Below are 13521 nucleotides of genomic sequence, written 5' to 3'. Positions count from 1 at the left end.
GATAGTAAGTGCATAGAACTTTGCCACATTCAAAATGGCGACTATGTCTACCCAGGTCTACAGTATACTGCTGTTTCACAAGGCTCGTCTGAGTTCCCCTCCTCTCGGAGCAACAGTGCAAGTGCATAGACGGTTGTCCCTTGCGTCTGTTATCACAGGTTGTGGGAGCAGGTATGTTTCACAATGTTTGATGCTGTTTTTTTAAACAAATATGTAATTTGACAAATGTTTATTTGGTTTTTGAATCGGTATTCCTGCATTTTCAATTACAGTGCTTAGAATACTTGCGAAGTAAACGGTCCGGTCTGGACAGCGGTATTTAAGTGCGCAGCATGTAATTATTGTTGCCTGAACAGCTTCACCATCATATGGTCCAGACAACTCAGATAGCCTACTGTCGATAGTGAGTTATTATTCCGAGTTTTAAATATAACCGTTTTTCCTCAAGGTTTATTCATCAAAACAGCCTAGTTAAAGTTATAAACTATTCGGGATTTACGAGAAACTGCACGCTTTGTCTTTCAACTTTCTTTGCTAGTGACAACGTCTTCCTACGGTTGTAGCCTATACGTTGTACATTTTGGGGGGCTACAATTGTACGGTAGCCTGCAGTATTTATTTGTAAGGTCAGTGTGATTGGCTGTGAAAGTGCTTATGCATGGCGCTTTTGTGTGACCTGTGACGTCGCCGAAAGGCCAGATTGGGTATGGGAGATTAGGAAAGTGCAGGGTAAAGCAGCTGCCTGACAATCTGTTCACCACCTTACAGACACTCACGAAGAGGTTTGTGTTTAGGATGTGCTCACTGGAGGTCACGTAGGGGCAGAGAGAAAGGTTGTTTCTGCTGTTGGACATGTGGGATCAGGAATCCACAATTTTGCCTATTTGCCTCATTGACCAACTATTCAACAAATGGTCCATATCTCTCTCTCTCCAGTTTCTTCTTGCTTCGATGTCTACTGCAGTGCGTTTGCTTTACTGCCCCAGGCCAGGTAAGACTAGACACCTGTAAATCAAATTGCATTCATGGGGGGGTGACAGCTACATGTGTCACTGTCTACTCTGTTTCTTTGGTAGGCACCTTTGGAGTTATCAGCCCCGGTCTGGTTCGACACTTCAGCCTCAGTGTGCAGAGAGGGATGTACAGTAAGTAACACAAATGTTGATATTCAGTAGTACCCATAACAACAAATTTGATTTGGCTTCATAGCTGCCTCTCATCTCTTGTTCTCTTCTTTGTCCTCTCTTGTTCTCCTCTCTCTCTCATCTTGTTCTCTCCTCTCTCTCTCTGTGTGTGTTTGTGTGTGTGTGTGTATAGAGTATGTGAATGCCAAGGAACTTCCTCTTGATATGAGGTCCATCACAGACCGAGCTGCTCAGACTCTCCTGTGGACCGAGCTCTTCAGAGGTGACACACACCACTTGCATAACACAGTTTCTCTGGAGTCCCCCCCCCCCCTCTAAAATAAAAATACAAATCAAAGTACAGACTCTACCGACCACTGTCCATGGTGCTGAAATTGCGACATGTCTATGCGGCTGCAAACATTGATAGGTTTTCTGGGGTGCCAGGGTTTAGCTTAGCTTTAGCTAATGGATTAATGTTTATTGGTAGGCCTATTTGGTCGGCATTTTCTCATGCCTAACATTTCACAAAGCTATACACAGTGTCGCAATGCTGCTATTTTTAGACTGCTGGCTGGCAGCAATAATGCAATTAAAGTTGGACATTCAAACATTGCAGATTGTAAAATAAATGTTTGATGCAACAGCATACTAATCAGCTACCAATTAATTTTGGGGGGAATATACAACTGTCCTGTATAGGTTACCTGAGCCTGCATGAGATGAGCCATCCTCACTCTCTCACCCAGCTTGGGTAAAAAGTTGTGCGTATAACCAGTCTATTAATACCAAATAATAGTCAGTCCACTCTCAAAACACTAGCTTATTAGGGTTTGTTTCATTATGCAGTGTACTATCTATAGCTATATACCGTATTTAGCTTTTTATAAAAATTCACATCAAATAGCCTAACAATGAGGAAAAAGTAGTTGTCTTGAGGATAAATTCAGCCACTATTTATTGTTGAACTCAGCAGATTTTGTCTGGCTAGTAGCCTACACAAATGGACTGCAAAATTAAATTAAATCCAATTTAAGAGACTCCCCTGGTGTCCTGAAGGCTTCCTTTTTTGTGTGCAAATGTTTCCGCCAAGGCCTGTAGGTCCAGGTTGGAAGCCTGACTGTTTTCTATAGTGAGTATTACCAACCCAGACAGTCTTTCCTGAGACATTGTGCGTTATATGTCCATTGTGCTGCACACAATTTAAACGCAGTCTTGAATGATGCATGCCAAGATAGACCAGAGATAAGAGACAGTTGATATTGCAACCACACAACTCAAACGCTGGTTCACCATGTATGAACAAAAACGTAAACTGCTATCTTTTGTTCAAGCCCTCAAGAACTGTTGTCTGTTAAAGACGATAATCTGTTTGCATCTGGCAATTTATCGTCTGTCCAGTATCCAAATGACCTGTCCCCAGAGCTTCCTGTAGGCGACAGTTAATCTCTTTCCTTAACGCGTTGAGGCTGGCAATTAAGAACGAGAGGCTCAATTGAAGATGTTACAAACTTGCTAATTTTGAAGCACAAAACTCCCTTCACAGTTTTCCTGACGTTGCTACATAAATACAGCTGTTTTTACCATCCCTGTAACTGTCGCTTCTGCAGAGATTTTTGTTTTCTAAACTAAAAACCACAAAGAACTACCTGAGTACGCTCCCCTCATTCCCTTTTTCAGACACATTCCTGAAGCCCAAGAAACAAACGCTTAGCTTCCTAGTACATATGGAAATGAAAAAGGTTTATGAATGACGTTTTGGAGGGTTACTGTCAAAATGATTTATTAAGTCAAATAAAATGGACATCGATGACAGACGAATGGGACCCCAGAGCTCGTGGGCCTTGCGGTACTCCAGTGATGCACACACACACACACCTTAAGTAACATTTCTTTACCTGTCTTTCCCACACACTCCTCCAGGATTGGGGATGACTATGAGTTACCTATTCCGTGAGCCCGCTACCATCAACTACCCGTTTGAGAAGGGTCCCCTGTCTCCTCGTTTCCGTGGTGAACACGCTCTGCGCCGGTACCCCAACGGAGAGGAGCGCTGTATCGCCTGCAAGCTGTGTGAGGCTGTCTGCCCTGCCCAGGTGACCCATATACACCCACATAAACACACGGGTAAAGCACTACACTGCCCTCAATGCCCTGGCCACTATACTCACTAGTACTACAAACTACTGTATGTAGGCATATGCATCATTAATACCTGCTTGCCTTCGTAAAGTATTCAGACCCCTTGACTTTTTCCACATTGCAATAGGTTACAGCCTTATTCTAAAATTGATTACATAGTTTTTTTCCATCCATCAATTGACACACAATACCCCATAATGACAAAGCAAAAACAGATTTTTATAATTTTTATAAATGAGCAAAAATGTAACTTAAATATCACATTTACATAAGTATTAAGACCCTTTACTCAGTACTTTGTTGAAGCACCTTTGGCAGCGATTACAGCCTCAAGTCTTCTTGGGTATGATCCTACAAGCTTGGCACACCTGTATTTGGGGAGTTTCTCCCATTCTTCTTTGCAGATCCTCTCAAGCTCTGTCTGGTTGGATGGGGAGCGTCGCTGCACAGCTATTTTCAGGTCTCTCCAGAGATGTTCGATCGGGTTCAAGTCCGGGTTCTGGCTGGGCCACTCAAAGAAATTCAGAGACTTGTCCCGAAGCTACTCCTGTGTTGTCTTGGCTGTGTGCTTAGGGTCGTTGTCCTGTTGGAAGGTGAAACTTTGCCCCAATCTGAACTCCTGAGTGCTCTGGAGCAGGTTTTCATCGATCTTTCTGTACTTTGCTCCGTTCATCTGTGCCTCGAACCTGACTAGTCTCCCAGGCCCTGTCGCTCAAAAACATCCCCACAGCATGATGCTGCCACTACCATGCTTCACTATAGGAATGGTGCCAGGTTTCCTCCAGATGTGACGCTTGGCATTCAGGCCAAAGAGTTCAATCTTGGTTTCATCAGACCAGAGAATCGTGTTTCTCATGGTCTGAAAGTCTTTAGGTTCCTTTTGGTAAACTCCAAGCGGGCTGTCATCTGCCTTTTACTGAGGAGTGGCTTCAGTCTGGCAACTCTACCATAAAGGCCTGATTGGTGGAGTGTTGCAGAGATGGTTGTCCTTCTGGCAGGTTCTCCCATCTCCACAGAGGAACTCTAGAGTTCTATCAGAGTGGCCATCGGGTTCTTGGTCACCTCCCTGACCAAGGCTCTTCTACCCCAATTGCTCAGCTTGGCCGGGTGGCCAGCTCTAGGAATAGTCTTGGTGGTTCCAAACTTCTTCCATTTAAGAATGATGGAGGCCACTGTGTTCTTGGGACTCTTCAATGCTGCAGACATTTTTTAGTAACCTTCCTCGACGCAATCCTGTCTCTGAGTTCTACGGACAATTCCTTTGACCTCATGGCTTGGGTTTTGCTCTGACATGCACTGTGGGACCTTATGAAATCAATTGAATGTACCACAGGTGGACAGCAATCAAGTTGTAGAAACATCTCAAGGATGATCAATGGGAATAGGATGCACCTGAGCTTAATTTCGTGTGTCATATGTAAATGAGGTATTTATGTCTAAAAACCTGTTTTTACTTTGTCATTATGGGGTATTATGTGTAGATTGAGGATTTTCTATTTTTGTTCATCCATTTTAGAACAAGGCTGTAATGTAACAAAATGTGGAAAAAGTCAAGGGGTCTGAATACTTTCTGAGGGCACTGTATATACAAAAGTATGCAGACAACCCTTCAAATTAGTGTATTCGGCTATTTCAGCCACACCCGTTTCTGACAGGTGTAGAAAATCGAGCACACATGCATTCTCCATAGACAAACGTTGGCAATAGAGTGGCATTACTGATGAGCTCAGTGACTTTCAATGTGGCACCGTCATAGGATGCCACCTTTCCAACAAGTCAGTTCGTCAAATGTCTGCCCTGCTAGAGCTGCCCCGGTCAACTGTAAGTCCTGTTATTGTAAGATGTGGAAACGTCAAGGAGCAACAACGGCTTAGCCGCGAAGTGGTAGACCACACAAGCTCACAGAACAGGATCGCCGTGTGCTGAAGCGGTTGCAACACTCACTACCGAGTTCCAAACTGACTCTGGAAGCAACATCAGCACAAGAATTGTTCTTCTTATTCGATGGGGTTTAACAGCGTTTGGCATCCAATGTTAATGGTGCATTACCGCCACCTGCTGGACAGGGTATTGAATAAGAAACGAACAAAAAACATTCCGGGAAATGGGAAAACGACGACATACAAAAACCATCATACTTCTTCATTCACAGTCCACTTCAAAATACATCCCTACACAGCCTCAGGGGACTGTGATGGGGTTACATTCACCGACGGGATTTCTTGCACGGCCTCGGCTATGAAATCGCGAAGACCCAAAAAACATTCAGCGGCATTCACAATGATTCCAATTTTCTTCGATTTCTCTGCTTGTGCTGTACAGTTTATGATCCTTGCAATAAATAACACAAAGTCCACCTTTTTTAACATGTGGCATTTCACTATCTCTCGGGTTGATGAGAAACCTTCACTGGTCTTGGTGGCTCTTACTACCATTGCATCTTCCCTGCCACTTGTTCCTTCCAATTTTCTCACCGTCGCCAGATAGGAGACGTGCTGGACATGCCTTACCTGTGCCACCTCATTCTCCTTCACCCTAACATGGCATTCCAAGAATTCAGGCACACGTTCACCTCCACAGTTGCAGCATTTCCCTTCATCTGGCATACAATATTTTTTCCCTTCTGCACACACTTGACACATGACCAAATCTTTTACGTGTATGACACTGAAGGGGCTTGTGCACAGAAGCTCTTACAGGGTATACCATGAATCCTAACTTTAGATGTGAAGGGAGAGACTCTTCATCAAAGAACAGTAGCATGGATGAAATGAACTTCTTTTCTCCGTCCACCTCACCTCAATCGACGAGCACCAACCACTCCTTCGATGTCTTCAGTTATATCCTCTGCCTTTTTTTTCTTGAGCCACCGCAGAAATATCCCCCTTGATAGGCTCCCTGCTACGAAAATCCATACAGGAAACTTTCCAGTCCGATATCATTATGAGTCTTAAAACACGCTTGTTCTACTCCGCAGACACACAAAAAATCTAAATAAGACCACTTCTTGTGACTCTCACTGACTTCACACTTTCTTCCAACACATTCCAGATTTTCCTGGAGACGTTAAACGGATTTCCCAAGTATGATTGATCCAAAACCCTGACTCCGACCCCAAAAAATGGTTTCCTATTTTCCAACAGCTTTACTTCTTTTGTTTCCCTTTTTTTCTTTGTCACCGTAACCCACTCATTCTCACTTTCTGTACTATTAGCTTCACTCGACTCACTAGCCGTTTCAAACAAAACCTCAGTGTCCGCCATCTCCGTTCCACCGTTTCCCAAACTCAGTTCAGGGTGCACGTTTTGGTTCTTCCGGCCATATCTTTCTTTAGTTATCTATCTACATGTATGAACTTGGTTTATCGTTGATAAAACCACACAAGAATTGTTTATCCGCAGCTCGATGAAATGGGTTTCCATGACCGAGCAGCTGCACACAAGCCTAAGATCACCATGTGCAATGCCAAGCATTGGCTAGAGTGGTGTAAAGCTTGCCGCCATTGGATTCTGGATCAGTGGAAACGCGTTCTCAGGAGTGATGAATCACGCTTCACCATCTGGCAGTCCGACAGACAAATCTGGGTTTGGCGGATGCCAGGAGAACGCCACCTGCATCAATGCATAGTGCCAACTGTAAAGTTTGGTGGAGGAGGAATAATGGTCTGGGGCTGTTTTTCATGGTTCGGGCTAGGCCCCTTAGTTCCAGTGAAGGGAAATCTTAACACTACAGCATGCAATGACATTCAAGATGATCCCGTACTTCCAGTTTTGTGGCAACAGTTTTGGGAAGGCTCCTCCCTGTTTCAGCATGACAATACCCCAGTGCAAAAAGTGAGGTCCATACAGAAATGGTTTGTCGAGATTGGTGTGGAAGAACTTGACTGGCCTGCACAGAGCCCTGACCTCAATCCCATCGAACACCTTTGGGAGGAATTGGAACGCCGACTGTGAGCCAGGCGTAATCACCCAAAATCAATGCCCGACTTCACCAATGCACTTGTGGCTGAATAGAAGCAAGTCCCCGCAGCAATGTTCCAACAGCTAGTGGAAAGCCTTCCCAGAAGAGTGGAGGATGTTAAAGCAGCAAAGGGGGGACCAACTCCATATTAATGCCCATGATTTTGTAATGAGATGTTTGACGAGCAGGTGTCCACATACTTTTGGTCATGTAGTGTACCTGCAGTCCATAACACTATCCAGGGTATCGGTAACTTCATATACTTTACTATGCAATGGTACACCAACCAGGTAACCCCTACAAAGTCCAGTTACCTCCCCCAGTAATCAAATACCCCCTGCACAGCTCATAGGGTACACACTGGTTGTGTCCGAATACCCATAGCAGCTTACTACATACTTAAACTGAATACTCATTTTCACGTTCGATCGATGTTTGACAACAGCTGATAATCAGATAAATTGACGTGCTGTTTTACAATGAACGAATGGCGGGAGTCAACGTAATCGCGCATTAGATGACGCAATCTTGAGTACTGTTTTGGATATTTCACATATTATTACACTTTCTGTTTTCATATTATTTAGTACGACGGTATTGGTATTCGTACACTGAAATAGTTTATTTCCCTCTGCCTGCTCATTCTGTCCTCTCTCTGCTGCCCCCGTGTCTGCCCCAGGCCATTACCATTGAGGCTGAGACTCGTGCAGACGGCAGCAGAAGAACCACTCGCTACGACATTGACATGACCAAGTGCATCTACTGTGGCTTCTGCCAGGAGGCCTGCCCTGTTGATGCTATTGTGGAGGTGAACAGCTGGAAATCTCACACACTCACCGCTTGTCAAATTCTAGTGGCTTTGGTCATAAGAGAACAGAACTTTCAGTTGCATATTCTCCAACTTCTGGTGTATTCTAGGGTTAAGGGTTTCTGGACTTATTTCACTTTTTCATGTCCTTCAGGGTCCAAACTTTGAGTTTGCTACGGAGACCCACGAGGAGTTGCTGTACAACAAAGAGAAGCTGCTGAACAATGGAGATCAGTGGGAGTCGGAGATTGCTGCCAACATACAGGCAGACTACCTCTATAGATAGACCATCATACTGGCACACCAACCACCATCATACTGGCTAACTACCTATACTATGCATACTGTAAACACTAAGACAATCCTATGTCAATTAATAATACACCAACTACGCAATAGATCATACTTTTAACATAGAGCCAGTAGGCATATTGTCAAAGTCAAATAAACACGCACAAGTGTAAAAGCAAAAGCGCACACATTTGCATTAATCACTATTTGATTTAAGTGTATACCTCATACAAATGTTGTCATATGAGATTTTGAATAAGCATTATAATAACTGTCAATTTAATTGTAGCTTATTTGTAAGAAGAAAATAAATTGTGTTCTGAAGGCCTCCTGTTTGTACTTTTTCATACTGATTTGGGTATGAAGTAGATGTGTGATTGAATGAAGATTAGAAAGAGCTGGTTTGGCATAGCTTGAATACAAATATTATAGCTTGCACTCTTCCATTGTCTAGAAATCATATGGCCAAATTGCAGAAGAAATTACTGGGGGAAAAAGCAACCATGGCAACAACAAAAAAACATGCATGTTACATTTTACAAAACGTTCATAATTTGTTTTTAAACCACCATAAAGCTTTACTACCTACGTGTATATCACTGAGAGTCGCAACGTTTTTAATATCTCAATTGTTGCAACAAAAACAGTTTATCGCTGGCGTTGATCACGTGATATGAGCGGAAACGGACTCAGGTCGTCGCTGAATCTCCCGCGGACGCAGCCATTTACTCTTTTCCGCTTCGTTTCAACGCCGGGTGAGTCTGAACATTGTTCCTGATGTGACGCTAGTCTAAATTCAATTTCTAATCATTGTGAATCAAAATTGTGACAATCAGAGACACCAAAGTGCGTTATTGGTGTATTTATACCTTCAGTTTAGTAATTATTTTGGCAATAAGCGAAGTTGTTAGACAGTTTTATTGATTTCTAAGACCACGTTAGCTTTGCGAGTAGCGAAATGCTAGCTAGCTAACGTTAGATGGCAACTTTAATGTATTGTTTCGTTTATAGATTTGATTGAGGATGTTTCGTTATATTGTTATTGTCCACACACATATCAGATTGTAGCAGTTTTGTGCAGGGTTAATTTGTTACATAACAGAACCATTACTTAGACTGTGAACTAGCCAGAGAACAGATTGTGCTGCACAGACATTGTTCCAGCCGAAACTAGAAAAGTGCGGCAGCCTGCTGAATGGCGCACTCAAACGCTAACTAGCTACCGCGCGCGCTAGCTAGCCGTCCTCGGCGTTTAGACTGTATGCTGTGCTAGCTAGCCACCCTCGGCGTTTAGACTGCATGCTGTGCTAGCTAGCCATCCTCGGCGTTTAGACTGCATGCTGTGCTAGCTAGCCATCCTCGGCGTTTAGACTGCATGCTGTGCTAGCTAGCCATCCTCGGCGTTTAGACTGCATGCTGTGCTGGCTAGCTAACTTACGTGACATCACATGAACTGATTAATATTATATTTAGAAGTCATAACTACAGGCCTGAATTTAGGTTATCGGTCGGATTGTTTACACGTTGTAATGTCCTGATCTGTCAGATGTTCGGAAATATGCAAAGGTTTAGGAATAAGTTGCTAGTTTAATAAAACGCGCAGCTAGTTACCAAGGTTTCTTGTTGGTTAGCTTGGACGCGTGCTGCTATGTCGAAAGGTTGTTTGGTTGTTGTAGTTCAGTGGTTCACAAACCGCTGTGGGGCGGGGGACCTAAATAAGAAAACATTTGTATAAAGGAACTCTGTCAGGCTTTTAAAATCTTTTGAAAGTTGTAATAGTGCGGTTTCGAAATTGGTTAGTGCATTGTCAGTTAATCTTGTCATTTTTGTCATTGCACACTTTAGAGAGCTATTTATAATTTGTCAAATGTCCAGATCAACTAGCCCATGTCAGCTAAGGTTTCTTTATTTCGTTTTTTTAGCCCATGTATATTATAATTTGTCACTCAATGTCACATTAAACACGAGCAAATGTGTAGAATTGCAGAAAACAAGATTTACACCAGCAAAATTCTCTCCAATAAGGGGTGTCAAAAGAAATGGACAGCGTGGAAAATGTTTGGGAACCCCCTTTGCAAAACTACAATCTCATTAGCCACTACTAGTTAATTGATCCAGCTAGCCAGGGTAGCCAGCTAACTATACTAGCTCGCTAACCATACCATCCGGTCTGTGTTTTAGGAGAACATAAAAAACCCACGACACATTCCACAATGGCAGAGGGAGAACCGCAGGTCCAGTTCAAGGTGAGGGTTTTTCCTTCTATCTCACACATGTTTATTTTGTTTTAGAACATGAAGCAGGTCATGGATAACTAGCCCCCCCCCATGTGTTTCAACTTTTAACGCTCTTACCCTCTCAGCTTGTGTTGGTTGGCGATGGAGGAACGGGAAAGACCACTTTCGTCAAAAGGCATTTGACGGGAGAGTTTGAGAAGAAATATGTTGGTAAGTCACTCCCCATCAGCATGTAATTACTTACACCAATACACCCATTTATAGCGCAAACCCACCAACACATCCACATGTTTTAGGCCTTTGCACTCAGCCTGTAGTGGTAGAATGGTTTGTTGGAGTTTTAGTCATAAGAGAGGATACATGGAGGCACCAGATAAGTGCAGCAAGGGCTCGACTCGGAATGAAACCAACAGCCACCGTTCCAGCACCAGCCTTGTAAACACCTGTTTCTAAACTGTCTCTTTCTCTTCTGCCCACTTCCTCTTTTCTCTTCCTTATTTCTCGCTACCTCTCCTTGTCTCCCTCTCATCTGTCCCTCCTTTCGCCTGTCCTTTTTCCAGCCACGCTGGGAGTGGAGGTGCACCCGCTGGTATTCCACACCAACAGGGGGGCCATCAAATATAATGTGTGGGACACAGCCGGGCAGGAGAAGTTTGGAGGGCTCCGAGATGGCTACTACATCCAAGGTATTGTATAAAAGTGCTCGTTTGCTTGGCCTGGAAGTTTTGTCAAGAGGAAAAACTCTGGGCCCTAGTTACTAAAAATAACTCCCTGCTCTACTGACATACTTGCCGACAGATCTTTGCGGGGGGGAGAATGACAAAGCTATTCTGGGTAAAATCTGCCCCCTCCAGTAAGGATGCCATGTTGACTAGATTCATGTTGTGACACTCCCTCTCTACATCTTTCTCTTGCTTTCTTTGCCTCTTCACTCTCTGAATCCCCTTCTGTACTTTTTTCCTCTGCTCCCTCTTTCCTCTCCTCCTTTCTGCTCTCCAGCCCAGTGCGCAATCATCATGTTTGACGTCACGTCCCGAGTCACCTACAAGAACGTACCCAACTGGCATCGTGATCTGGTGCGAGTCTGTGAGAACATTCCCATAGTCCTCTGCGGCAACAAGGTAGACATCAAAGACAGGAAAGTCAAAGCCAAGAGCATCGTATTCCATCGCAAGAAGAACCTCCAGGTACTAATTACACACTTTTTAATATTGTTGACTGGCGGTGTTGTACCAAGCCACCCCCTGTACCCGGACTTTGAAATACTCCCCTCTGGGCACAGGTATAGGGCACCCCTCAGCAAGAAAAACAGAACTAGACAATAATTTGTGCCAGGTGTGATATCCCTCCTAAATAGTTTGGGCTAATGTTCTTATCTACTCAGTTAGGGCAGCAAGCCAGTCTTACCAATAAAACAATTTTAAAAATATATTTATGAATGTTTATTATGAGCGTTGTATTGAATGTATATACTTATGAACGTTGTATTGTCAATTTTGTTTTGTATTTAAACACCACTTTAAACATGTGCATGACACTTCAGCAAAACTTCCATGGGGACAATAAAGTCAGTAAGTATAGCAGTGTATCTGGGTTTCTGTGCAAACTGAGACTAGCCCTGATGAAATAATGGGTAAATAAACATTTTACACCTTGTTCTCCGCAGTTATGTTATAACCCTCTTCTCCCTCTCTCAGTACTACGACATCTCTGCCAAGAGTAATTACAACTTTGAGAAGCCCTTCCTGTGGCTAGCACGGAAGCTGATTGGAGACCCAAACCTGGAGTTCGTGGCCATGCCCGCTCTCGCCCCACCAGAGATCCTCATGGACCCCTCCCTCGCAGCGCAGTATGAGCATGACCTCAAAGTGAGTAGAACCGCACAGTGGCTCAGCACGGGTAGATGGACTGCGTCGAGACAGTCAAATGTTATCGGTTTAAATTGGATCTGATCTTATCAGTGTCTTACCGTAGGAAATTGGATCAGAATGGCTAGATAATAACATGCATCAATGTTGTTGAATTGCAAATGGTGTATTGTCGTAACACTAACCGTTATTCACTTCTGTCTCCACCTCTCCAGGTTGCATCAGAAACAGCGCTCCCAGATGAAGATGATGACCTTTAACCTGTTATGTATGTATGTATGACCCCCTCCCCCCCTGTGTGTCAGGAAGTTGTTGGAGTTTGGCCCCTTTAAATGTAAAATCCCGTTGCAGATTTATTTTTATTTTGGAACTTTTTTCCGTTTCTGTTTTAAAACAGATAAAAATACAAACTTGGTAAAGTCGTGTGGTTCTCTAGTTTCATTGTAAGACACCCGCCCTAGTGTTGGCATGGTAATGTGCAACTCACCATCATCAAGCACCACCCTCTGCCCTTACCCGGCACACGCTGGGCTAAGGCAGACTGACCGGAAGCACTTGGGGGAATTAACTTTGAATAAAAACATTCTCAATACAACATGCAGTTGTCTTTGATTCGTTGTTCTGACATGTCGTTGGGGGTAGAAGTTGAGCATTGTAGACTCAAATCTTTCCAGTAGCTGATTTATTACGCAGGGTTGGGGTGAATTTCAATTCAGGAAGTAAAACTGAAATTCAAATTTCCCTATGAGGAAAAGTTATTTTATTGTATTTTCTATAATTGAGTGGAAATGAAATGGGCTCTGACCCTGATACTCTGTATTGTGTGGTGTAACTTCTGAAGAATACACCACCTACCCAGGTTCCTTTTTGATATGACTTAACAATATATTTAAATTATATCTCCCAATGTCCTGGTGGGAATAACACACATTTGTTTTTTAAAGGGTGGGTGAACAAAATGTTTTAATTTTTGCTTATCCAGTATGTGAGGGCATGTAGCTCACTGCAGATGTATTCCATTCTGTTTACTCAGGACTTCATTGCAGACTCCTGGTGAGTCTTTAAACACCATGGTTTAATTAAGAGGTGCA

The 13521-nt window shown here is 43.4% G+C and overlaps 2 protein-coding genes across 2 annotated transcripts; both read left to right on the top strand.

Annotated features, from left to right (window-relative positions):
- The first annotated feature begins 67 nt into the window (after window positions 1–67).
- Window positions 68–8653, top strand: LOC115129471 (NADH dehydrogenase [ubiquinone] iron-sulfur protein 8, mitochondrial-like). Its single transcript, XM_029659846.2, has 7 exons — window positions 68–171; window positions 937–991; window positions 1077–1145; window positions 1318–1407; window positions 3048–3220; window positions 7906–8034; window positions 8189–8653. Exons 2-7 carry the CDS (start codon window positions 952–954, stop codon window positions 8318–8320), a joined length of 633 nt encoding a protein of 210 aa, XP_029515706.1. The 5' UTR covers window positions 68–171; window positions 937–951; the 3' UTR covers window positions 8321–8653.
- Window positions 8654–8983: 330 nt separating this feature from the next.
- LOC115129470 (GTP-binding nuclear protein Ran-like) lies at window positions 8984–13025 on the top strand. The gene is made up of 7 exons (XM_029659845.2): window positions 8984–9080; window positions 10507–10571; window positions 10688–10772; window positions 11123–11248; window positions 11562–11749; window positions 12260–12430; window positions 12646–13025. Exons 1-7 carry the CDS (start codon window positions 8999–9001, stop codon window positions 12688–12690), a joined length of 762 nt encoding a protein of 253 aa, XP_029515705.1. The 5' UTR covers window positions 8984–8998; the 3' UTR covers window positions 12691–13025.
- The last annotated feature ends 496 nt before the right edge of the window (window positions 13026–13521 follow it).

The sequence above is a fragment of the Oncorhynchus nerka genome, linkage group LG5, assembly GCF_034236695.1.
Source record: "Oncorhynchus nerka isolate Pitt River linkage group LG5, Oner_Uvic_2.0, whole genome shotgun sequence".
Taxonomy (NCBI): domain Eukaryota; kingdom Metazoa; phylum Chordata; class Actinopteri; order Salmoniformes; family Salmonidae; genus Oncorhynchus; species Oncorhynchus nerka.
This window is presented reverse-complemented; position numbering and strand designations above follow the sequence as displayed.

Bases quoted from the DNA above. Each gene is read 5' to 3' on its own strand.
- LOC115129471 (XM_029659846.2), top strand. From the start codon at position 952: ATGTCTACTGCAGTGCGTTTGCTTTACTGCCCCAGGCCAG. The intron at 1,408-3,047 runs GTGACACACACC...ACACTCCTCCAG, and splicing joins GTGGACCGAGCTCTTCAGAG to GATTGGGGATGACTATGAGT. The intron at 8,035-8,188 runs GTGAACAGCTGG...CATGTCCTTCAG, and splicing joins CTGTTGATGCTATTGTGGAG to GGTCCAAACTTTGAGTTTGC.
- LOC115129470 (XM_029659845.2), top strand. From the start codon at position 8,999: ATGAGCGGAAACGGACTCAGGTCGTCGCTGAATCTCCCGCGGACGCAG. The intron at 10,773-11,122 runs GTAAGTCACTCC...TCCTTTTTCCAG, and splicing joins GTTTGAGAAGAAATATGTTG to CCACGCTGGGAGTGGAGGTG. The intron at 11,249-11,561 runs GTATTGTATAAA...TCTGCTCTCCAG, and splicing joins AGATGGCTACTACATCCAAG to CCCAGTGCGCAATCATCATG.